General features: G+C 50.4%; 1 protein-coding gene across 3 annotated transcripts in view; it reads left to right on the top strand.

The window, feature by feature from the left end:
- The window catches only part of SYT6 (synaptotagmin 6), a 57,042-nt gene that overhangs the window by 881 nt on the left and 32,183 nt on the right, over nucleotides 1–23,978 (top strand). For all 3 annotated transcript variants that reach the window (XM_019659155.1, XM_019659152.1, XM_019659153.1), the window contains exons 2-3: nucleotides 9,851–10,199; nucleotides 11,677–12,235. In XM_019659155.1, the coding sequence (XP_019514700.1) occupies nucleotides 9,851–10,199; nucleotides 11,677–12,235 (908 nt within the window). The remainder of the gene's footprint in view (nucleotides 1–9,850; nucleotides 10,200–11,676; nucleotides 12,236–23,978) is intronic.

The raw sequence follows: 23,978 nt of genomic DNA, 5'->3' as shown, positions 1-23,978 counted from the left end.
GGTCTCTCTCTGACTCACTGGGACTCGGGCCCGGTGCGCGACTGAGCGGTGCCTCTCGCCGACTTTGCCAAGCGGTCCAACAGCGCGGACGCTGCGCCCGACGCAGTCTGGGGCGGCCGCCGAGCCCTGGCGGGAGCCCGAACCGAATCTAGCTCGCCGGAGCCGGTGAGTCTGGAGCCTGAGCTCCTCGGGCCCCGGGCCCGGAGAGCGGCTGCGGCGTCTCCCGAGAGTCGCGACAGTGGGAATGGCGTGTCGCGCCCTGGCGACGGGAGCCGCGGGAGGAGGGGCAGCGTGGTGGCCAGCTGGCCTCGGGTATTTACCTGCCACACCAGCGCCGTGCGGCCACGCGCTCGCCCGCTGTAGCCGGGCTTCTTTGTCCCGATCTCGATGTCTGGAGGGTCCTGAGCTGGAAGGAATACCCTGTCGCGTTCCCTCCAGGGGGAGCGGCCGAGGGCAGTGCGAGGCCTCCAGAGAGTGCAGAGTGGGGGTGGGGAGGTCCTGCAGGAACCAAGGCACCGGGGTTCTTTGGCTCTGGCAGACTCCACCCCTACTTGTCCCCCTACCCTGACCCCAGTGGCGCAGGGGTCGCCCCGGGACTCTGCATCAGCGCCGCGGGAAAAGGAGGAAGGGGCGGTAAGAGGCGGGAATTTCGCCTCTACGCGCTTCTCCTGGGATCAAAAGCCGGGAACCGGAGCATAGCGGCGGCTCCTCCGGAAGCGGATGCAGGTGGGATACACGCCCCAGAGGCCGCAGGTTTCAAGGCTCTGTTTTCACTTGAGGTTAAAGGTCAGAGATATAGGTAGGTCCTGGGTTAGGGCCGCTGGGGGAGGGGAGAGAGGAGAGGGCTGAGGGTAGTGGGCCAAGTGGTGGCTTCTGTGTGTGAGAGGGTTGTGTCCAGCCTTGGGGGGAATGGAGCCTACCTCAACTCTGTGGAGGTTGTAGGGGGGATGTTCCCACCCCCCTAGCCCTGCCTTGGCAATGCTTGATCAATGGGTTGATCACTACAGCAAAAAGGACTGAGATTAGACATAAAGGAGAACTTTTAAAAGGTGGTACAGTGATGGAGAGGCTGATTCTCCCTCTTGGAGAATCTCAGAATAGATTAGGCACAGCAAGTATAATTAGACTTTGGTTCTCTGGTGCCATCACTTCCTACACCACCCAGCTCCCCATAACCACCAGACACACAATTGTCCCCAAGTCAGGAAGTCTCCTCCTGCCTGCCTCCCCAGCTCCCTTCCATCCTTCCTCCAATGATCTATCACCAATGCTGATAATGTTGATCCTGACCCCTCAAACCCTAAAGGGGACAATTCAAGGTGAGGACACACCTGTTGAGTTCCACCTGGGATGGAAGCTGCCCCTCCTGTCTGTCCTGAGCAGAAATCCTGGGGGAGGGGGGGATGTATGTGTGTAGTACATCCTGATACCTGGAGGCTCTGGTGTTCTGACTGTCCAGAGGTACACCCTATAGTCTGGAATGGCAGGTACCTGGGCATCAGGCTGACGGCGAGAGAAGGCTGAGGAGTGAGCCAGCGGCCCCAGATGAATCAGTACGCCTTCCCTGCAGGCTGCTTCAGAAAGTGAGTTTGAGTTGTTAGCCCTGGGGAACTTTAACTCTGGCTGCTGAGTCACAAGCCTCAGGAAGCCCCAGGGGGCAAGCCTGGGGGCTGAAAGGGACACAGAAGGCAGATGGAGGCCCTTGATCTTAGCAAAAAAAAGAAAGAGACCAAGAGTGGCTTTGGGATCTCAGGGTTTAGGTGAGTACAGGGTCTGGGAGAGGCTGTGGCATTCAGGACCAGTCCCCAGGTATCCCAACTCCCAGCCTACTTCCTGCATCCCAGAGCCACTGCCTGTCAGAGAATGTTGAGTCTTTTCATTCGCAGTTTCATGAAAAAAACGCAGGTGGCTAGAGCATGCCCAGTTCCCTTCACCATTGTGTTTCCCCCTGCTTTGCTCCTGCTCTAAGGCTCTAGCTCTTGGGATTTCTAGTAACACCCTGAGATTCAACAATGGAGATTCAGACTGCTATCATTTACTGGGACCCTCCTCTATGCCAGCATCTGTGATAGGAATTGCACAGGGAATCTCAATCAGACACCAGCTTGGAAACACCCCTACATGAACCATCCCAGCTAAAAGCAAGTTCCTCTGTTTCTTTAAAAACTCTAAAGGCAGAGTTGACACACTCCCTCCACCCCCAGCCCTGCAAAGGGACACTGATGGGCAGCTCTCCACCTTTCTTTCTTTCAACTTTTTCCACAGGCCAAGTTGCATGGGCTCTGGATTTAAGGTAGTAAGCAGAGGTTCCGAGGTGTCCCAGAAAATGCAGGAAGCTGATGGGAGAACCAGCTGCCCTGCCCCTCCCAGGCTGGCAGCTGGAGATGGTTATTCTCCTGCTTGCGTATGGCCATGAGATATATGTGATGTTTGTTCACTTCTCTAATGACTCTGGAGATGTTCTGTGATTCAGCCACCTGTCTTTGAAGTTGGCCTTTTGCATTACAGATAATATTTTTCCTCCTTGTGACGGCAAATTAAATGCATCACTTTTCATCAAAATACCAAAGTCTTACTTTCTATGACCGAATAATCAGTCTCCCCCTCCTTGCTGGAGGGAAGGAATTCTGCAGATTTTGCCTTCCTTGGAAGATCCTTGCATGATCCGTTAGAACCCATGGTGGTGATCCTCTGACTCTGTGGTGTGTCTTGGCTTCAGGAGTCGAGAACCAGGATCTAGTACCTAGGAGTTGTAGAGCCCTTGGATTTATAATTCTAGAAGTTCTCTTCTGTCTCTCTGACTGTGGGAACTTCAAGAATGGGGATCTTAGATCCAGAATGCTCCATCCCTCCAAGCTCTGTACAAAAGATGTGTTCTTTTCTGACTATTCTAACATTATTCCGTCCTCCTGTCCACAGGGTGGGAGTATAACATGTAGCTGCAAAGAAGTAAGACTAAGATTGAGGCCTCTGGGTCAGACCAGGTTTTCTTAGGGCCTGTGTTGGGCTGTCTGGAATGGGGGAAAGCAGGGTAAAAGAAAGTCCTGACTGAGCTAGGTGACACCCCCGTTGGTCCTGCTTAGGAAAAGAGGCCTCTAAGCATGGAAGGACTGGGCCACACTTAGGAAGTGAAATCAGAGGGGCCTTTGAAAGTAGAGGGGAGCAGAGCATCTATTAATAACTCTGGATGCTCCGAGTATATGAGACTACCTCATCGCTCTGTTCTCTACTGATATGTTTTTCTTGCACATGGACCCAGACAGACCTCTCCTCTGACTAGTTGCAAGTATAAGCAGGAAGAGCTGGTAAAGGGTAAAAACAAAAAGATGTTTGTGGCTCTCCACCTGCCCCTACCCCATCTCCATAGCCTTGACCTTCACATTCAGAGGGACCACATACCGGACCAATCAGGCAGAAAGGTCCAGTCACCATCTGCCAACACAATAATGCTAATAATTGCTAAATTAATGCCAAAGCTGTGTTAGCGATAACACTCCACATTAGTCTCCGATTTATCTCTGAATCCCTTAATGAAGGTGGAAGCGGTGTCCAGTCATAAAGCTTGGTGTGGCCGTAATTAGCCCAGCATTGTCTCTCCCCATCACAGCTTTTTCAGGAGCATTAATTCCTTCTCTGTTTGGACTCTGCTAATTATCCCCATCGGTAGTTCTGCCTGGATCTCTGAAAGAAGGAAAGGAAGCAAGGACGCTGTGCTCCCCCTCCCGCTCACCCGGAATTTTAATTATACCAGGTTCTCCTAATAAATTTACAAGCCACAGCAGAGCTCATTATTAATGGACCACGTCTGTGAGCCTCAGAACAGAAGAGCTCCTGTCCCCCCAACAAACAGAGAGAGAGATACACACGTATTTCTCAGCACATCTCTAAATGAGATGTTCCAAGGGCCACTGGTTATTTACCTGGTGGCTGGTGGCTAGCCCACAGTGTCTGCACTTTCCAGGAAAGAAGAAAGGGCAGAGGATGAGAAGGTTGGTCATAATCCTAGCCTTCAGGGTTCTGCCCAGTTTCCGAGAGTCAGGCCAAAGGCCAAAGAGGATGCCTCCCACCCTCTCCTAATTATAACAGAAATGCCTCCTCAGCTTCTCTGCCCAAGCCTTCAACTCCACAGTTCAATTCAGCCTCCAGGCCACCCAGAGACTTGGCTCAAGAGCCTGGACTTTGGCATCAGAAAGTCCCAGGTTCAAATCCTAGCTCTTCCGCTTAATTCGATGTATCCTTGAACAAGTTACTTAGGTGCCATCTCAAAATTTAGTTGGTTTGTCATTGAGAGGTGAATACTAAGAGGAGGCTTTAAAGACTAAATGGAATAATGTAAGGGGGGTGCAATGCTGACCACTTAAAAATAAGTAATAAATAATGTTACTAGTATTAATATTATCATAATAATGGCCAGAGCCCTTTCCCTTCTCAGACCAGGCACTGTTCCTTCCAGGCTCTTGGACCTCCGCATTTCTTGCTGCCTGGTCTCTGGGTTATGCTTGTCTTTGTCTCCATCAGTGTCTGAATGAGAGCCCCTCAGCCGAGGCAGCTCCATCTCTGCACAGCGCCCGGCGCTTACCATTTCTGGGGGTCCAGCATCAATCCCAGTCCCTCCAGCCAGGCTTCTCCAGCTTTGAGGGGAACAGGGGAAATGGCCCTTTCTTTTCAGTTCCTCTCCTCAGTTTATCTTTTCAATTACAATCTGTTAGCGAAAATGCCTGTTACTGTTACAAAATGGATTTTCCTGACATGGAAGCCTATTAGAAAAACAGGAACAATAGCAAGCGATAAGAACTGCTGATGAATCCTCACACTATGGGTGGAGAGGGCACCAATGCTCTGTCTTTGGAGAAAGAAGTGTCAGTCGGGGAGATAAAAAAGCCTTGCGTTGCTAATTGATAACCCAGCATTTTCCAGGGAGAGAGGGAGGCAATGAGCCATCACCCCTGCTAGACAGTCTCACTTAAGGTGACAAGCGGGTCCTGCCCTGATGGTCTTCAAGAAGATCTTAACTTCCCAGGAGAGGAGAGGGGCCTGAAGTCTCTCAGATGCTTTGCCTCTGGTCTGGTGTCCCCATTCCCTGCCTCAGAGGGCCCCGCTTTGGGTCCGTTCTGTACACAGTAAACTATTACCCTCCACCAAAAAAGCAAAGCATGAAGAATAGTATCAGAGTACATTTGAGGAACATTCACCATGGGCCAGACACTGTCCTCAGAGTCTTATTTAATACTCACTGTTAGAACAGTCAAAAGTAGGGGTAATTAGAATCCCCATTAAATAAAAGAAGGAACCAACATGTGGAGAAGTTAAGTAATTTGCTCTAAGTCATACAATTAGCAATGTGGATGGATGTGCTCTGTAGTTATCCTGGAGCTGGTGCTCACCTGAGACATCCACCTGGTGCCTGAGCCCTGGTGAAGTCCACTTCCCCAGTCAAGACTGGAAGCCATGTACCCCTGCACAATGCCAGGTCCCTGGTTGTGTTTTCGAAGCTACTTTCATAGCTCCTTGCTCCCTCTGAGGCTGCTGGGTAATTGGCCAAGATGGTTTTTTAAACGAGGCACCCACAGAATACTGGACTTTTCTGATACCTGTGTAGAGATATTTCATACCTCATATTGAGTAATGGACTTCTTTTCCCCAATTCCCAAGAGAATTTTGCAAAAACATAGCACATTCTTAATTGTGGATTTCTCTTCCACGATTGTCCTTTGGAGCCCATTCCTGTTCACCGGGTGGCTGGTGATGCTAACAATAAAATAACTGGACAAGTAGCAAGAAAATGAGTATTGACAGCAAAACTTAGAGATGTGAGGTCTTTAATATAGTACACATTATGTCTTGAGATATAGAGAGACCTCGCTAATATGAAGTACATTATTTCTGCTAGCACATTTGTTCCTGGTTTGTAATGATAAAGTTAAAGCTATCTCTATTTATTAGTGTTCATGGCTTGTAGGTGTTCTACCCACTAAACAAATTTCAAAAGTAGGGGATATTAAAACTAGACTGGGTAGAACCAGTCACTTCTAATAGAAATTGCTAATATTTATGTCCTCAGCACTTTGGATCTCATTGAAACCTCACAATGACACTATGCGATAGATACTATGATTGTACCCATTTTACAGATGAGGAAATGGAGGCTGAGAGAAATTAAATAGCTTGCCAAAGTCACGCGGTTTAGAGCCAGTGGGGATGGACATTGAATGAGCCCGATCTGACTCCTGCACCATGCTTCTTTCTCTCCAGGCTGAATGAGAAATGAAGAAGAGAGGGAGGAAGAATACAAATACTTAGGAAGTACTTTCTCTTTTCCAGTGCTGTGGTAAGGGCTTTTATCCTTACTGGAGGGTTCTCTCTCTCTTATCATGAAGCTAATGTCTGGTATAAACATGAAGAACACTGAATCAGGACTCAGATGGCTGAGCCGACCATCAAAATTCTATCTGCCTCATGGGGTTGAGGTTCAAACAAGATATGAGTGGGTAACAAGGCTCTGAAGGCTACCTGTGCACCTGAGGTTTACCAGAGGGTGCCTCTAGTGGGTGGGTTGGCACCAGCATGCCCAGGGTAGAAAGGCACATATCTTAGGTGATCCGGGCCTTTGCACTGTCCTTAGGCCATCTAGGAGCCTACCCTTCCCAGCCTAAATGCACCTTTAATCAGGCTATGTGGGCTGGCTCAGTTCAAGGCCACATATAGTGATTTGAAAACGGCTAACTGCTGTACACTCATCCCTGGCCTTGGCCTGATCCTGCTCTTACCAGCCTTGCTCACGGCCTGTATCCCCAGTGAGGGTGAGCCCACTCAGGATAGCGACCAGATCCTCCTCACATTGCCTGCTTGTGAAGTGCCTGGAAGAAGATTGTCCAGGCAGAGGAAGGGCCTCCTGGTCCTTACATAACCAGTATTGAGTGCTGGGTGCTGGTTTCCAATAATCCATACCTCCGACCCCCTAATCCCTGCCCCGAGGGAACAAAAGTCAGGGTCATGTGGAAAAGCATTCGAAATCGCAACCACACCAAGGGAAAATGGATTCCCTCGGCCCACTTCCTCCCCCCTCCTCTCTTTTCATTTAGGAATTCAGTTTTCTTTCTTTTTCTTTTTCTTTTTTTGTCAGGCTGAACATTTAAATGCACTCTATGCTTTCTGGATTCCCCCATTTCCCCCCCCCTTCCTCATTAAAATTCTAATTATTACCAGAGCAAGTAAGATGTATGATCAAAGGAAAGCAAAGCCTTAGAAATACCTTTTGTTTTAAGATGAGTCATTGCAGAGAAGGCTTCCAGAACAGCTGTAACAGAGAGCAGATGTGAAGGGCCTAGTGATGGCCAGATACTTAGGATAAGGGTGCATCTCTCTGTGGCTGCTTTCCTTGTGAACCCCAGGGGCATTAGGGCCTAAAAAATGGCCTCCATACCCTTTAGGTCATGGACTCAGAACAGCAAAAATTATTTTGATTTAACACCTCCCGTATATGTTTATTTGTCCCCACATTACACACTCCACATCGATAGAGGGTGTTTTGAAGAGCTGAACTACCTGAGTTGTATCTCGGCCCCATTTACTGGCTGTGTGACCCTGGGCAGTGTATCTAGTCCTCCGTGCCTCAGCTTCCTCATCTGCAAAATGGGGATAATCATGCCTTTTCCCTTGGAGAGTATTACATGAGTGAGTACATAAAAAGCACTTTGAACCTTGGACATCATAGTGTTCAATAACTTGACTAAATTCGACAATAAAATGCTATCACTTCTATCAACCTATACATATATTAAAATTTTGATTGCTTCTTTTTAAGATAATAAATACATATTAAAACAATCTGATGCTTTTTTCTTTTGTGCCTCTGGGATGCATGTACACCACACTGGAGATTTTGAGTCTAGAAGTTAACTTAGAATCAGCTTTCCTGGTCCCTGGCAGTCTCTGGGTGAAGGACTAACCCCAGCTCCTCCGGCCGAGAGAAGTCTCCCATGTCTCTGTGCAGGGGCCTGGGGGTTGGGGTAGGAAGCTAAGGACCTGAGGGGTCTCTGCTGGTATTCCTCATTCATGAAAGTGGTAGCTGGTCGAGGCCGGTGCCCTTAGCCAGGAAGTCAGAGGCAGTGCTCATGCCTCAGAGACAGTGGCTGATGTTCTCGCCTCCTTCTCACATACCCCTGGAGGGGGGACAGCTTTCCTTGGGGCCTGTGTGCTGTGAAAGTACTCTGAATCCCCCCCAGGAGGGACTTAGCATCTCTGCACTCCAAGCAGAATTTAGCACCTGGCACCTGGCAAGTGTTCAGTAAATATTGTTTGGGAGATAATTACAGCTTTTTTATGGGCCAGTCACCCACTCATCCTCATGGGCCAGTTTCTGTGCTAGGCCCTGAGTCAGACAAATATAAATTCACAGTGTTATAGTAGCCACAGTTTAATCAGGGACAAACAGGCTGGGGCAGTGGAAAGAGCCCCAGGCTGGGCAATAGATATCTGGCCCCTGGTCCAGGCTCTGTGTCTGACCTGGGACCCCTTCTCTGGACCACTGCTCCCATCTGTGAAGGTACAGCCTGGCCTCAGTACTTGTAGGGTCATTTCTCACCTTAAATCCTAAGATTTGTAAGACATTGGGACTGGATAATTCAGAGACTTCAAACTCATGGGTCTGCAGAGGCCAGGCGGGTAACAGAGTAGAACTGGTGAGAACACACTCCTCCAAGGAGGGTCACCAGTTCCCACCATGCATAAGTCCAGATATCAAGTCATCTGGCCTTTTCCAGGGTAACCACAATCTGGTGTGATGATGATGGTGGTGGGATTTCTTAACTTTCCAATCATCACGCAAGCTATACAAGCCTTACTGCTGGCTTGTCCACAAGTGACCTTTGTGCACACCTGCAGGTGTACGGCTGGTTCAGAGCCTTCTTAGCTCTGAACTTAACTCAGAGTGAGAAGAGGCCTTGGGATCAACGGTGGGGTGGGAGGTTGGCTTTTTCTCCCAAAGGGAGGCATCCTCACAGCTCTCCTGGAATAGTGGGCATCCTACTGGGGGCGGGAGTCAGGGATGGGCTGGGGATAGGGCAGTGAGCGCCCACCTTTGAACTGACCACTACATTCAAACATACCAGTTTCACAGCAAAGCTCTCAAATAACCACAGGAATGGGGAAAAAAACAGCTATGGGAATCATTTGTATCTAGCTTCAAAATAAACTGTGTGGATTGGATTCCAACTTGGTTCAAGTATTTATTGAGCCTACTATGTGCAGAGTTCTGAGTATGGAAGAAGCATTAGACCTAATCTTGGCCCTCAAGGAGATGACACTCCATCTCATTCACTTCAAGTCAACTCAACTGTTGAGCTCCTGCTTTGGGCTCCTCGGTGGAGGTTGGGTAATGGAAGAGGATCAGTTAGCCGAGCCTCTGGTCCTCAAGGCCTCAGGGTCTGTTGAGGAAGAGCTGTACACAAAAATGACTCTGCTATAAGTCTGGCCATAGTAACAGCTCTAATAGAAATTCAAATGTGAATGCTTCACAAATTTGCACATTTGCTTAGGCTGCTATTTAAATTACTTTCTGTTCCCTGTGCACATACCAATAGGCAGTAGGGGACCTAGGCATTCCCCAAGCTGGTGGTGGTGGTGGTGGGGCGCCAGAAAAATCAGATCAAGGTGAGGGGAAGGCTGCAGATGTTTTACAAAGTGAACTATGGAGCATGAACCCTGAAACCATCTCTCCTCCACCTGGGCGGCTTTCTCATAACCTTCTTTTCTCTTCTTCCGTCTTTGTCCCTTCTGTGTGCTCCCTCTTTCAACACCCTTCTCCACTTATCCCTCCTCTGTCTGTCCCCCTGTCCCTCCCTGCTGGCAGGCACCTCTGTCAGCCTCCTCGCAGTGGTAGTTATTGTGTGTGGTGTGGCCCTGGTGGCAGTTTTTCTTTTTCTTTTTTGGAAGCTGTGTTGGACGCCTTGGAGGAGCAAGGAGGCCTCCAGTCCCTCTTCTGCTAACATCCTCCCAGAAGCCCTCCAGAGCCCCAGCTCCAGAGGCAACATGGCCGACAAGCTGAAGGACCCCCATGCCCTGGGCTTCCTGGAGGCAGCGGTAAAGATCAGCCATACGTCCCCAGATATTCCAGCCGAGGTGCAGATGTCAGTCAAAGAACACATCATGCGTCACACGCGGCTGCAGAGACAGACCACAGAGCCAGCATCATCCACCAGGTGAGGGGTGGACCTCTCCCTTCCCTAACGCCACACCCCCATGTTCTCTTATTCAATTGTGAGAATCCAGCCTGTAAGAACCAGAGACCAGAAATAATAACACGTGAACTTTGGTGGTTGGAGAACGTATCTCATGATGTGGTCCATGGTGTGTGATCAACTAGGAGATGGTTACCAGGAAAAACTTCAGCAAAGGGAGACTTTTGAGGTGGGGTGCTGTGCATGTGCTATGCACTGGGATGTGTGTGGGTGGCAGCTGTTGGGTGTTTGGAGGGGAGGAAAGACTTCAGGCAAAGGGAAGAGAATATGCAAAGGCCCAGAAGCATGAAAGTTCATGGGGCGTCTAAGGATATATCAACAAAGCCTCGCAGACAGAGTCTGCAGTGCACGGGAGATAAGGCACAGATTCCTAACATTGTGACAGTGAAGATTTTATTACAACCTTTGGCAGAGTCCTCTGCGTGACAGTAGTTAAATGCATAGCATTCTTTAGCTGGACAAACAAAAGTGACGCCCACCACCTAATGACAAAAACATACTCTAAATTCAGGAACACTTTTAAAAGAAATAATGCATGCAGGCATGAGGCATTGTGTTTATTCAAAACTTAGGTCTCTAGTGGATTGCTGGGTCCCTGTAGTATCTCCCCCGGCCCCCAGAGGACCAGCCAAAGACAAGGAGGACAGGAATGAAAGTGCTGGGGTCACATTTACGGAGCTTATTGTATGCGCTCAGGCAAGTTGCTCACATTTCCTAGGCCTCACTTTTCCCAACTGTAAAATAGGGCTAAAGACACATAAGGTTGCTCTGAGGTGCTCACAAAGGAATCCATGTGATAACGAGAAGTAACGATAGATCGTTTATTATTATTAATACACCAGACCCTGTTCTAAGTACTTTATATGCATGAGTTAATGTCATCCTCACAGCAATCCTATGCAATTGCTACTTGTATTATTCTCATTTGATAGCATAGTGAGCTTAAATAACTTGCCCAAGGTCACTTAGCTAGACAATGGCAGAGCCACAATTAACCTATACAGTCTGGCTGCAAAGCCCAGCACCTGTTACCTACAGTGAGGGCTGTAGTGGTGGTGATGATAACAAAGGGAGAGCCACATCCCGGGTAAGATAGGATGGCCCTCCTCCTTAGGAACCTAATGGTTTAATGAGGGAACCAGAGTCACGTCTACTAGGAAAGAAACCTAGAAAGGAGGTAGTAGAAAAGCAGATAAAGTGATGACAGCAATGGTGAACATTTATCAACTTACTATATACCAGGCCCCATTCCAACTACTTTACATATATTAAGGCATGTGACGGCACACAAAGTCTGTGCAGAGGGGAAGCCGGTAACAAACGGGAAGAAAAGGGCGCCCGCCCCCTAGCGGGTAGGATGAGCCAAGGCCGCTGAGGGGTGTCAGCCTGCATCCCCCTCCGGCTCCCCCTGACCACACCCCCTCTCGCCCTCTGCCAGGCACACATCGTTCAAGCGCCACCTGCCCCGGCAGATGCACGTGTCCAGCGTGGACTATGGCAACGAGCTGCCACCGGCCGCGGAGCAGCCCACCAGCATCGGCCGCATCAAGCCCGAGCTCTACAAGCAGAAGTCGGTGGATGGGGATGATGCCAAACCCGAGACCTCCAAGAGCTGCGGGAAGATTAACTTCAGCCTGCGCTACGACTACGAGAGCGAGACCCTGATCGTGCGGATCCTGAAGGCCTTCGACCTCCCTGCCAAGGACTTTTGTGGCAGCTCCGACCCTTACGTCAAGATCTACCTCCTGCCCGACCGCAAATGCAAGCTGCAGACCCGCGTGCACCGCAAGACCCTGAACCCCACCTTCGATGAGGACTTCCACTTCCCGGTGCCCTACGAGGAGCTGGCCGACCGCAAGCTGCACCTCAGTGTCTTCGACTTCGACCGCTTCTCGCGCCATGACATGATCGGGGAGGTCATCCTGGACAACCTCTTTGAGGCCTCCGACCTCTCCCGGGAAACCTCCATCTGGAAGGACATCCAGTACGCCACGAGTGTGAGTACAATCCTGCCCTCTGGGCTTCTCGAGGGTCAGTAGTTCTGGGTTAAGTGGTCCGCGTCCTCATCCCCCCGCCCCACCCCCAGAGACAAATGGGTCTTTGCCCTTCAGGATGTGAAGTGGGGACTTGGACACTGACCGGTGGCCCCGCCTATGCTGGAGAAATCCTTGCCATCAGCCCCAGGTTGGGGTGGGGGCAGCAAAGCCCCCACGTGGGTGAGAAGGGAAGGGAAGGGAATTTTTTATATGTTGCTTCTGATCACATGTTCTGGGTGGTTCTCTCTACCTGCTAGGCCTTAGGTTTACCACCTATTAAATAATGGCATATGTCTCTTTGCTCATGGGTAAGGCTTGGGCCAGGCCCATAGACTGAGTCAGACAGCAGCATCTGCCAAGGGCACTGATGGGTACTAGAAGCCTGGAAAAGGCAATAAAACACAGGCTGCATTAATCAGGATGAACCATGTTATGCTGAAGCAACAAACAATTTCCGGGTCTGGTGGCATAAAACAACCAAGCTTTACGTAGTTTCCATTCACATTACACATGCTTGGCAGCTTGGCTGGGGCTCTACTCTACCTTGTTACCCAAGGATCTGAGCTGACGGAGGCTCCATCTTGACATGTGCTCCTAGGTACCACATCAAAGAAAGGGGATGTGGCAAATCACGCACTATTTCTTAAAGCTCCCACGCAGAAGTGACACATGTCACTTCCACTCACATTTCATTAACCAAAGCAAGACCTATGGCAGCTCCTAATATTAAGGGGGAAAGGCAAAGCAATCCTACCTCATGCCCAGGATAAGTGGGAGTCCTTAATGACCAACACGAGTGACACCCACACAGCAGAGCCCCTTCTTTTTTTTTTTTTTAAAGATTTTTATTGGGGAATTGGGGGGATGGGAACAGTGCTGGGGAATTGGGGGAAGGGGAACAGACAAGTTGCTTTTGTTTTGTTCTTCAGACTAGTTGTGGAGGACGTTACTTCACTGGCCTAAGTTGGCACCTTCATTGCGCTCTTCCCGGGTGAGGCAGATCAGTCGCCGGCTTCTGGACGGCCGCTCACTGCGGCTGCTGGCCGTTCACGCTGGCTGCTGGCTACACACGGTAGCTCATGGCAACCCACTGCCACAGGGAGTGCAGCCTACGCCGTCGCCGGCGACTCATGGCAGCCCAGCTCCAGGTTGAGCTGTTGTTCAGCATCTTAGCTGTAGAGGGCAGTGTCACTGGCCCTCATATGTGGGATCCGAACTGGGGCCCTCTGGCATCCCAAGCGAGTTCTTAACCATCGGGCCACTCAGCCGGCCCCAGAGCCCCTTCTTTTAAGCCCTGCCTGCCCAGGCCAGACTGGGAGGTGGGGGAAGATGGCCTGGCAGGAGGTATGGCTAACCCACACATGGTGATGGGGATGGGCTGTTCGCACTCCACAGGAATTAACCCGGAAGGTTTCAAGGAGCTGAGGCTCGGTTGACTTTTAAAAGGAGGGAGGACAGCTCTGGCACAGAGAATGGGAGAGGCCGTATCTAGAGCTCTTGGGTCTGGTCTACATGGAGTGCTCCAGCCCACTGGGTAGGTGTTGAGAAAGCTGTGTAATCGCGTGCTGCAGGGATAGGTGGAGTGCCTCTCTCGAAGCCCTCCCAGGCAGTGTAGAGCCCAGCAGGGGCGGTTCCACAGTGCACCCATGACCTTGTGCTGGGGTCTTGAGGGCTAACTGCTTGACTGTCTCCTTAGATATTTCCCTGGGGCAGAGACCATTTCTCAGGGGTAGGGGTGACCTCAGTTTGCAGGCCCTCCCAGTCCAATACATAATATCTCTGTATTGATTTTGTAAGAGGAGAGGCCAGGAAAATCAGCCTAACTCTGGTGAGAAAAGGGCAAGAATCCTGATTTGTTCGAAAAAAGAGCTTGGTAGGCTCTGCTTCTGCCATGGGGAGGGTCTCTGGGACATCCCATTCTCGTAGCTGGTGCTGACTATGACCAGTCCAGTCTGATATCCCAGTGCCTCCACCACATTTACTTTCCTGAAATGTCATCCCCAAGAATGGCCCCACCAGCAGGGCTAGCAGACGGGGCGGGCAGATGGGGTGGGCTGCAACAGCAGCTCTGCTCCATAAATCACTCTGAAGTTTACATCTGACACTGCTCCTCCCTTGTGGTCTCATAAGGCAGCAGCTTCATTAGAGTGGCTGTACAGGTAGAGAACATCTCAGCCCTGCCCACACTGAGGCTAAGACCCAGGGTCTCAGAGAGGCAGAGGTCAGGGCCAGGGGCTGTGGGAAGCAGAGCTCACCTCAGACCTCTGAGGAGCCTCCCTTCTTACCAGAGGGCTCACTTTTCTGGGACTTTAGCTCCAGCTATGAGTGGAAGCCCTAGTCCTGGAGTAGACAGTCTGCCCAAGTGTGCCCCTTACCTAGAGGCTAAGACCCTGGATTCTAGAGCTCCATGGCTGTCCCTGCCCTCGTCCCATCCCCCTTCCTTAACCCAAAGGCACTGGACAGACCGTCACCATCCCTCTCACCCTCAGTCAGTACACCATTATAATCTCCTTCCACCTCCTCCTAGCAGAACACTATGCCAGGCACTGGGGAGTGAGGCGGGCTGGGAGAGAAGCCAGCCTCGTCACTCCACAGAAATATATAATCTAATTACAGAGACCGGAAATGTCCATGCAGGAGCTAAAAGCAGCAAATGCTATACACTGTGTGAGGTTACAAGTCCTCAGAGCCAGGACAGCAGCAAAGGTTTCCTGGATGAGGGGGACTAAACTAGGTGGGGAGGGACTGGCAAAGAGGAAGGGGAAACGGTCTGGCCAGGAACAGAGTGAGTCTAGGCCCGGGAGTTTCCAAAGCTGAGCATCCGGTGACCAGGCTCATGTACCCTGTCTTGCCTGCAGTCTGTCTAAGCTGGCTGTCCTGGAGGCCCCTGGGCACCTCTCCAGCAGGCAAGGAATCAAGCAAAGGAGGGGAAAGGCACATAAGAAGGCTGGTGCTTTTACCTGCTTATTGGTGCTGACTCTAAGATTGTAATTATTTTGGGGCCAGAGAGGCCCAAATCAGTCACCAGGAAGGACTGAGCACTCAGTCCATATGAAATCCTGCAGCCAGCATGGTGGGGTGGGGGTGGGAGTGGGGGGTCGGTACAGATGAACGCAGCCAGGTCCCATCTCTCCTGCCTGCCAATCCCCCTCTTGGAGCTGCATTTTGGCTCCAAATTTGGAACTCCAGCAGCTGCTCTACCCGAAAGCTAGTCCCTGACCACATCTGGCATTGCTGCCTCTTCCCTTTGCAGGTTCCCCGTGTCAGTCAGGTCTTCTCCCACCTCACTGCCTGACCCAGACCAATCCACCTTTCTCAGCTTCTCTGAAAGTCCTCCCCTTCTCGCAACAATTGCTCCTCCGGATTTATTCTCTGTGCCCCTCAGTTATATCCTGAGTCGTGTTCTGTCTTGCAAAGTCCTCCCAGTGGCTCAGGAATAGCTCGAGTCCCACATATGGCTTTCTCGTGCCCTTTCCCTCAGGGCTGAGCATGTCATTTGGTGCCCCATGTAAGAACACAGCACATTCTTGATGAACGACCAATGGCTTAGTTAATTCAATTACAACTATATACAGATGCTTCTCTACTTATGATGGGATTACATCCCGATAAACCCATTGTAAGTTGAGAATATCCTTAAGTTGGCAATGCATTTAATACACCTAATCTACCGAACATCCTAGTTTGGCCTAGCCCACCTTAAATGTGCTCAGAACTTGCATTATTAGCTACAGTTGGGCAAAATCATCTAACACAATAAAGTGTCAGTTATGTACCCTCGTGATCGTGTGCCTGACTGGGGGCTGTGGCGTGCTGCCACTGCCCCTGCTTCACGGGAGAGCACCATACCATGTATAATTAGCCTGGGAAAGAATCAAAATTTGAAGTACAGTTCTTACTGAATGCATGTAGCTTTCATACCATCATAAAGTTGAAAAGTCATAAATCGGCTGTCTGCATTGGTGCAGAAGGAAAGGATTATTAAAGAAACAATGGAGTTGGGTGCGGTTAACCTAGGAAGGCTTCCTGGAGGTCAGGGTAGTATTTTGAAAATGGGTAGAGCCAGGCTTGGTGGAGAAAGACCCAGCCTGTGCATTCCTGCAGAGGTATGGTTCACGTAGATGGTTTGTGTCTCGAGTGGCAGAAATTAACCAGTCGGATCGTGTAGTCTGGACTTAAGTGACCCACAGGCTTGGTAGAAGGCGCTGTGGGAACGGGGGCTCAGGAGGCTGCTCTGAGGTCACAGCGGTCCATGAATGCTGCCCCCTTGCATCTCCTCATGCTTGTATCCAAGAATCAGATCCAGCCCCCAGCCCTAGCAGGTGGAGCCAGGCATGTCCCTTGCTTCGGTAGCTGCCTCAGTGCCCCAGTTGGTTTGAAGTAGCAAAGCCTGCAGCATCCTTATTGCTTCCCCCAACCACTGAACTCGTGAAGGGGAATGTACATCCAGGGAGCCTAGCTAGTCTAGCTCTTCGTTAATTGCAAATCTTAAGCTTCAAGGGACGCTGGCCTCCACATCCAGGTTGTTCTGGAGGGAAGCCTGGCAGCAATGAGCTGCTATAGTCCCCAGGGTGAGCAGTAGGGGAACCAGACGACCAGGGCACCTGGAGGCCTCTGCTGTTCCACCTTGTCAATACGCTCAGGTGTGGGAAGGAACAGTGGGAGCCATTAACTCCACTCCCTCCGAGGGCAGGGCCGCCCTGATGCCCCCCCATCCTATCCAGCTGGGCTAAGGTTACCTGGTCTCCTGAGCTTTCCCAGCAGCTTGCCATGTTCTCTCCACCCAAAACTTCCATTGGCTGCAATCACCCTGCTCTTTCCTTCCCCCTTCTTCTGCCCCCAGTCTCATTATTTCTACATAAAGCTGCAGATTTATCATTATAATAGAGCCGCCGTCACTGGAGCTTGCTAACGTCTCTGTAATCTTGTAGTTATTGCCACGGAGTCCTCAGACCACAGTGCACTTGCTATTCCTGTCACTATTCCAGCTCCTTTGCTGTGGTGGGAGGTGAAGGCTGTAATTGGAGCCATAAATATGTGTTGTGCTTGGTGCCGGTACTGGACTCAGCCATCTTTCTGCCTTACCAGGTCCCCGCCAGGTCAGTGTGCCTGTGTGTGTTGTTTTGGGGGGTGGTGGAGCATTCTGTATACTTCCAGGGAGCCTGGATCAGAGTCTGCAGGCAGGAAAGGAGGCCTTACACAATACTAACTGCCTGAGTGTCTCCCCAGAGAGCCTCCAGCTGGGAGGGAGCAGAACTGTGTACAAAGAGCTCAGGCTTTGGCGTTGCAGTCTAGCATCTACACTTTCTAGCTTTGAGACCTTGGGGACATTAGCTAAACCATGCCTCAGTTTCCACATCAGCACAATGAGAATGGTAATAATGGTATCTAGCTCATAGTGGTATTGTGTATAGTAAATTAAATAAAACACACAAGATGCCTAGGGCAGCACTGTCACGGAGCAGCCTCCTGAGCCCCGTTCTCACAGTGCTTTTTCTTCTGGCTCAGCCTGTGGGTCACAGTTTGTACCACTCCCAGTCTGACTCTCTCCTGTGGTCCTTACCATCTGTTCTGACTGGTTGGTGGTTATTATTATTCCTATTTTATTTCTTGTGCTAGCTATGCTGTGTGTTCTCTGTGTGACCTTTGAAAAGTGACTAACCTTCTCTGGGCTGCAGTTCCTCAGTATTAAAACAGCTTTACCTGAGATGCTGAGCTGTAGAGAAGTGCCTGGCTCTTGTCACTTTCGCAGAGCAGAGGTGCTCAGTCCTGGAGTGGGGTCTCCATAGCAGAGGCCTAACCCCCAGGATTATAGGCCACTAGGCAGAATTTCCAGACGTACCTCCACTTCCCCTTAAATGTCAGTAGGAATCAGTCCTCTCTTCAAGCCCTTGGGAAATGGCCTCTAGGAGGTTCCTACAATAAGGAAGGCCCCACCAACAAGCTTGTCTTCCTCCTTTTCCCACAAGGCACAGCCAGGGCTCAGCTCCCTCACCATCTCAGGTCCACCATCTCCTGGGGATATGCCGGTTATTACTTGAGCTTCTACTAGGAGCCAAGAGCACTACCAACTGTATTACATTTCATCCTCATCACATCTGTTATTATCATCCCCATATATAAATTTAAAAAAGAAGGTCCCAGGTTAAGTGTCTCACCCGGTTTCACCCAGGAAAAGTGGTAGAGAGCCAGTGCCCTCAGAACGCCCACCCCGGGTCTCAGCCTCCAGTTCTGTCCTGGCTGGGAGGCAGGCGGAGCCAGAGGGAAGCATAATTAAGCTTCATTTGTTCAACATGTCTTTGGTGATCCCTCAAAGAACATATTTGGGTCTTAAAACATCTGGTTATTGAAGGGACAAACATAGTCCTTGCTTTCAAGGAACTTACAGTTGAATGGAATTCTCAGAGCAGGGAAAAGTGTTGTCAACAGAACACATTTATTTAACTGCATTACAAAGAAAAAGCAGGAGATAAAAGTGATTATTGAAGCTGGGGGAGTGAGTGAGAGAGTGGGATGGGGGATACAGATGGCAGAAGGAGAATTAGGGAACAAGAACTGAGCTTTGGCGAACACCCACAGTCAAAAAGGAGGACAAGGGTCCAGCAAAGGGTACTGAGCAGGAGAAGCCAGGAGGCATGAGCTGGGGAAGTGAAACGAGGGGTGGTTCGGGAACCGCGCATTCCACAGTGATCTGTCAGCATCTGCGAGGTACCAGCTCAGTCCTTGTCCGGGGATACAGTTGTAAATGAAGTCCCTGCTCTCGTGGAGCTTATGCTCTCACAGGAGAAGACGAGTGGGTAAGTGAGATAAACAGTATGTCTGAGAGCGATAAGTGGCTTGGAGAACGGCAAGCAGGGAAGTCCTGGGGGAGGTGTGTGGGGCTGGGGAGTGTGGGAGGGTAAAATTGGGTGGTCTGGGGAGACCTACCTAAGAGGAGGCCATTACAGTAGACCTGAAAGATGACAGGGAGAGAGCCATGCAGACATCTGGAAGAAGAGAGGTCAGGCAGAGAGAAAGCCATATGCAAAGACCATGAGGTGCGAAGACACCTGGCTTGTTCAAGAACAGCAAGAAGGTCAGTGTGGCTGAAGCAAAAATGGGGCTGGGGATGGGAGAGAGTAAAACATGAAATGGGAGAGGTAAAGGAGCAGGAAAGGTGAATGGGGTCCCACAAGCTAAAATTTTAAGGGATCACTGTAGCTGACAGGTTGAAAATAGATGACAACCAGGGCAAAGCCATGGAAATCAAGCGGGATTTCCATATTTCCTATTGCCAGAAATAAGAGACAACAGTGGCTTGCACAAGGATGGTGGTGGAGATGTAAGATGTTGCTTGACTCTGGATATATTTTAAAAGTAGAATGAGCAGTATTTTCGACAGATTGGGTAGAGGGTCTAGGGTGTAGAAAAAGAAAAGAATCAAGGTTTTCACTTTGAGCAACTCAGGAGAGAATTAAGGTTCATTGAGTCAGAAATCCTGGAGGAAGAACCTATTTGGGGAGGAAGATCAGGAACTCAGATTTGGACATGCTCCATTTGAGACACCTTTGGGACATCCATGTGGAGGTGTTGACCAAGAACTTGAATATAGAGTCTAGAGTCCTGAAGAGAGGCCTTGACTAAAAAAAATAAATAAATGTAAGAGATGTCAGCACATAAATGGTGATAAAAGCCATGAGACTAGTTGAGTCCCCAAGTTTTGAGAAAAAAACAGGACCCAAGACTGAGCCTTAGGATACTCTACTGTTTAGACGTGAGGACCTTGAGGAAAAATCAGCAAAGGAGACTGACAACCAGCAACCAGTGAAATAGGAGGAAAACCAGGAAAGTGCAGTGTAGTGGGAAACAGTGTTTTCAGGACGAGAGAGGGAAGATCAACTGTATCAGATGCTGTGATAGATCGAGTAAGAGGCAGACTGAGATGTGACTGTTTTGTCCACAATGAGCCTTGACAAGAGCTGTTTTGGTGGAGCCCAACTGGGGACAAGACCGGTTGTGGAAGATTGGGACATGGGTTTATCATTTTAGGGAAACTTTCGTAGGTGGGTAGTCCTTGAAATGAGAATTAAAGGACTATGGAGGCTGGGTTTGCAGTGTGCCACGGGCTGGGTCCAGGTATGGGCCATACCTTGGGGAAATGGTAGGGTGGGGATGGAGGAGTAGGCGCAAGCCCCAGCCCACTCAGAGTAACCCAGGCCAAGACAATACACTCCCTCTGGAATTTGCAGCTTGAGGCTCAGTATCCCTAGAATTCTTCCTTAAATTCTTGAGTGCCTGGACTCTTGTAGGCACTGCCACGCTGGGATAGAAGCAGCCAAGGAGACCATTCCAGAACAGGCCTGCAGGGCAGATCGGGGTCACACAGAAGTCCCAAGAGGTGGGAAGGGAGCAAGGCTGGGCCTGGGCTGCCTGCCCGGACCCATGAAGCTGCTCCCCAAGCCTGTCAGCAGGAGCTGCACTGAATAATATATGAAGCCTTAAGCGACCTGGCCCGAGTGAGCCCTGGCTGTGCCCTCCCAGCTGCCTGACCTACTGCTTGAGTCAGAAGCTGCCTGGGTCCAAACAGGGCTGCAAAGCAGCCCTGTTTACTTGCTGCTCAGTGGGAGCTGCCTCTGGCCTGCTTGTCTCTACTAAAGTTCCTTTACTACCACACTCGCTCCAGCCTGACCTTTTTATCCTGAGTCCGTGGAATCTGAGCACTCCTCCTGCATGTCTACCGTCAGGCCTGTGGGTGGAATGTGCAGTCCAAGCCCCCACCCAGTCTATTGCTTCCGCGGCTGCCCATGCAGAGTGCGGCTGGGTGGGATCTTCCCTTTGTTCTTCTCTCTGAAGAGAGGAGGAAGGGAAGGGCCTCTCTGGAAGGATGTCTTGGTCAGGTTGGAACATCGAAGCTGGAAACAGCTTTTCCTGCTTCCAAGTAAGGACTGCAGCCCTACCCTCAGAGCACGTGTCCTATGATGACTAGGAGGAAATCGGAGGGGGTGACCCAAGGGGTCCCTCCATACTCAAAGCTCAGGTCCTGAGAAAGTAGCTCCCCCAACCAAGCCTCAGGCTCTGAAGCCAATAGGACCTTGACTTTTCTGAGGCTACCCAAAGGGTCAAGGCTCCTTCAGAAAATGATGGCTGAAAATCCATCAAGAACCCAGAAGGAGGAGAGGCGGGGTGTGGGGTCTGAGCTCCATTCCACAGGCAGCACATCAGCTTGGGAGACAGGGCACCCACCCCCAGAGTGGCAACAGAGCCCCTGCACCATAAGCGAGAGTGCACTCTCCCTGCAGCAGAGGTGATGGATGGGCACTGATCCTCCCACACCCTCTCACTTGGGCTGACTGGGACCAGTGGCCATTCTCAGGTACATGGGGTTAAAGGTTGCTGGTGTTGTGCTATTAAACAAAGCTAATTGGCCCAGACAGGGCTCTGACCCAGCTGTAAGAAGACTGGCCTCGGGTGCTCTCCTTGAAGTCATTTCTAAACTCATCCTTGCACAATAGGTCGTTCTGTACATCCTCACCGGAAATGGCCTTAAGAGGCTGCTAGAAGCTCAAAACAGTGAGACAGTTCCCTTCTCACTTTTACTAAATTCCTAGCAGCCCGACAGCCCCACTGCCCACTCCTGCTGGCTTCCTGCTGAACTCGGCTCCCAGTGCAACCAGACTGCGGGTCCTGTTTTGCCTTCTTCCTCTGCTCACAGCTTGCTACAGCTTGAGGCTGGCTGGGCCAGCCAACCCTGCCCTGCCCTGGCCCCACTTGCCCCCATTTGTCTGTGGTGCACCTCAATGGTATAAACATCTAATCTTTCCCTTACTTGAGCATGAATGGAAAATCACTAGTCAACAAGCACATGCATCAACAAATCTATTCCTCTAATACTGGTGCATTTATGTGCTTCTCCACCTTGCTGCATAGAGCATATGCACTTTTCTAGTTGCTTCTGTGGATTATCACCTGATAATCTACAGTGACAGTTTCTCCTGGAGAGAGAGTATTTGGTCACAAAGGAAGTGACAGCCAAACATCCCCTCTGACACTGTCAAGGATGGTCAAACTTCAGGATTCACTCAGGAGGAAGGGATTGCAATGGGTCCCCTGATCAGCAGCAGTTCAGAGATTGGGGTCACAGGGTGCAACTATTACCAGAAAGCAACCACCTTGGGAGAATTGGGGCAGCCCCTGAGGGGTTTCTGATTTCCTGCAGACCACAGTGTTTGACTCCTTGTTCTTATGGAGTTAGGGAAGGTCAAAGCTGGAAAGGGACTTGGAAGTTATCTGGCTCAGTGTCCTCTTACCACAAATGAGCAAGTTAAGACCAGAAAAGTCACACCTCTCTGGGATGGCTCAGTAGGTCCATGCAAACCTAGACTCTGAACCCAGATCTCCTGAGACCCAGACCTATGCTCTGCCCACTGCCTTCCTCATCTCTAGGTTTTTACAGGGAATTCTCTTGCCCTGGTGTTTTTACTCACTCCTCCCCGCTTCCCTTCCTAGGCCACTGCCCACTCACTGCTTTCACTCTGGGCCCCTGAGCCTGTCTAGGCTGTAGGAAAGAGGGCCAAAGGAGGACCTGGAGTCCAAGGCATGAAGGCACAAAGCAAAGATGATATTCTCTCTGCCAGTGATCAGTCCCTTCCATACAAGAGACTTCCTTTCTCTACGGAGACTAGAGATAAGCAAACCAGAAGGCAACATCCGCCAGAAAGCCAAGGAGGAAAGAGAGGCATTTGTCAAAGTACCTTGGCCCCTAAGCCAACTAACCCCTGACCTCAAAGCCTCCCCACTGCACATAAATATTTATACCTTGGAGGAGGAAGGTCAGCCTTATCCAGTTACTGGCTTATTTTTTATGGTGTTTTAGTGTCAGCAGCAATGTAGAAAAATGTGATGTCTCCAGCAGTCAGCCTCTGTCCACCCCACTCCCCTGCCAACACTGTGCCCATCTGGCCCTCATCCACACTTATCAGTCATCCCCTGTAGCCACATTTTTCTCTTATGTCTGAATTGATGCCTATTTATTTTCCATGAATATTTAATGTCTTCCTTTCTGGACAAAGAGAGACTTGAGGGTCTCTTTAGGGCTGCAGTGAAACTTGGGATGGAGGGTTTTCCATGGAGTCTGCTTTCCACTTGGCCTTGGGATGAGGGAATTAGAGCAGGGAGACAGCCCCTGGAATGGGAGGGGCTGGGCAGAATGTTTGAATGTTCACTCCTATCTGGCTAGAGCAGGCTGGTGTTGCTGTCATTCTCAATGGCATGGGAAATACCAGTGATTGCTTCAGAAAACCCCCTGTCTGTCGTAGTAGAGCTCTACCATGCTGGCCTTGGCCCAGCTTGGCATTCAGGGAGGGCAGCAACATCCTTGACTATGAGGCTAGTTTTATATTGTGATCAGAAATCACGTGTCTGAGTATGTGTGGGGTGGGAGGCAGTCGAGGTGAGATGAGGAACAGATGAGGGAACAAGACTCAGATTACCGTCTAGGTGCAGAATTCTGCTTGCAGATGTAAGTAGGGTGTCAGCTGGGGCCTCTCTGCCTCCTGTGGGCTGGCTCTAAGTGCCATGGCTTACAGTGAATGCTCACCACCACCCTGAGGGTGGGTACCATTATTATCCCCAGTTTTCAGAGGAGGAAACTCAGGCAACCTGCTCAAAGTCACAAAGCCATGAGGCAGAGCCAGGAGTCAAACCCAGGTGAGTTGGCTACATTGTA

This window comes from Hipposideros armiger, unplaced genomic scaffold (genome assembly GCF_001890085.2).
Source record: "Hipposideros armiger isolate ML-2016 unplaced genomic scaffold, ASM189008v1 scaffold_297, whole genome shotgun sequence".
Taxonomy (NCBI): Eukaryota; Metazoa; Chordata; class Mammalia; order Chiroptera; family Hipposideridae; genus Hipposideros; species Hipposideros armiger.
Note: the sequence above shows the minus strand (reverse complement) of the source record. Positions and strands in the feature narration are given on the sequence as shown.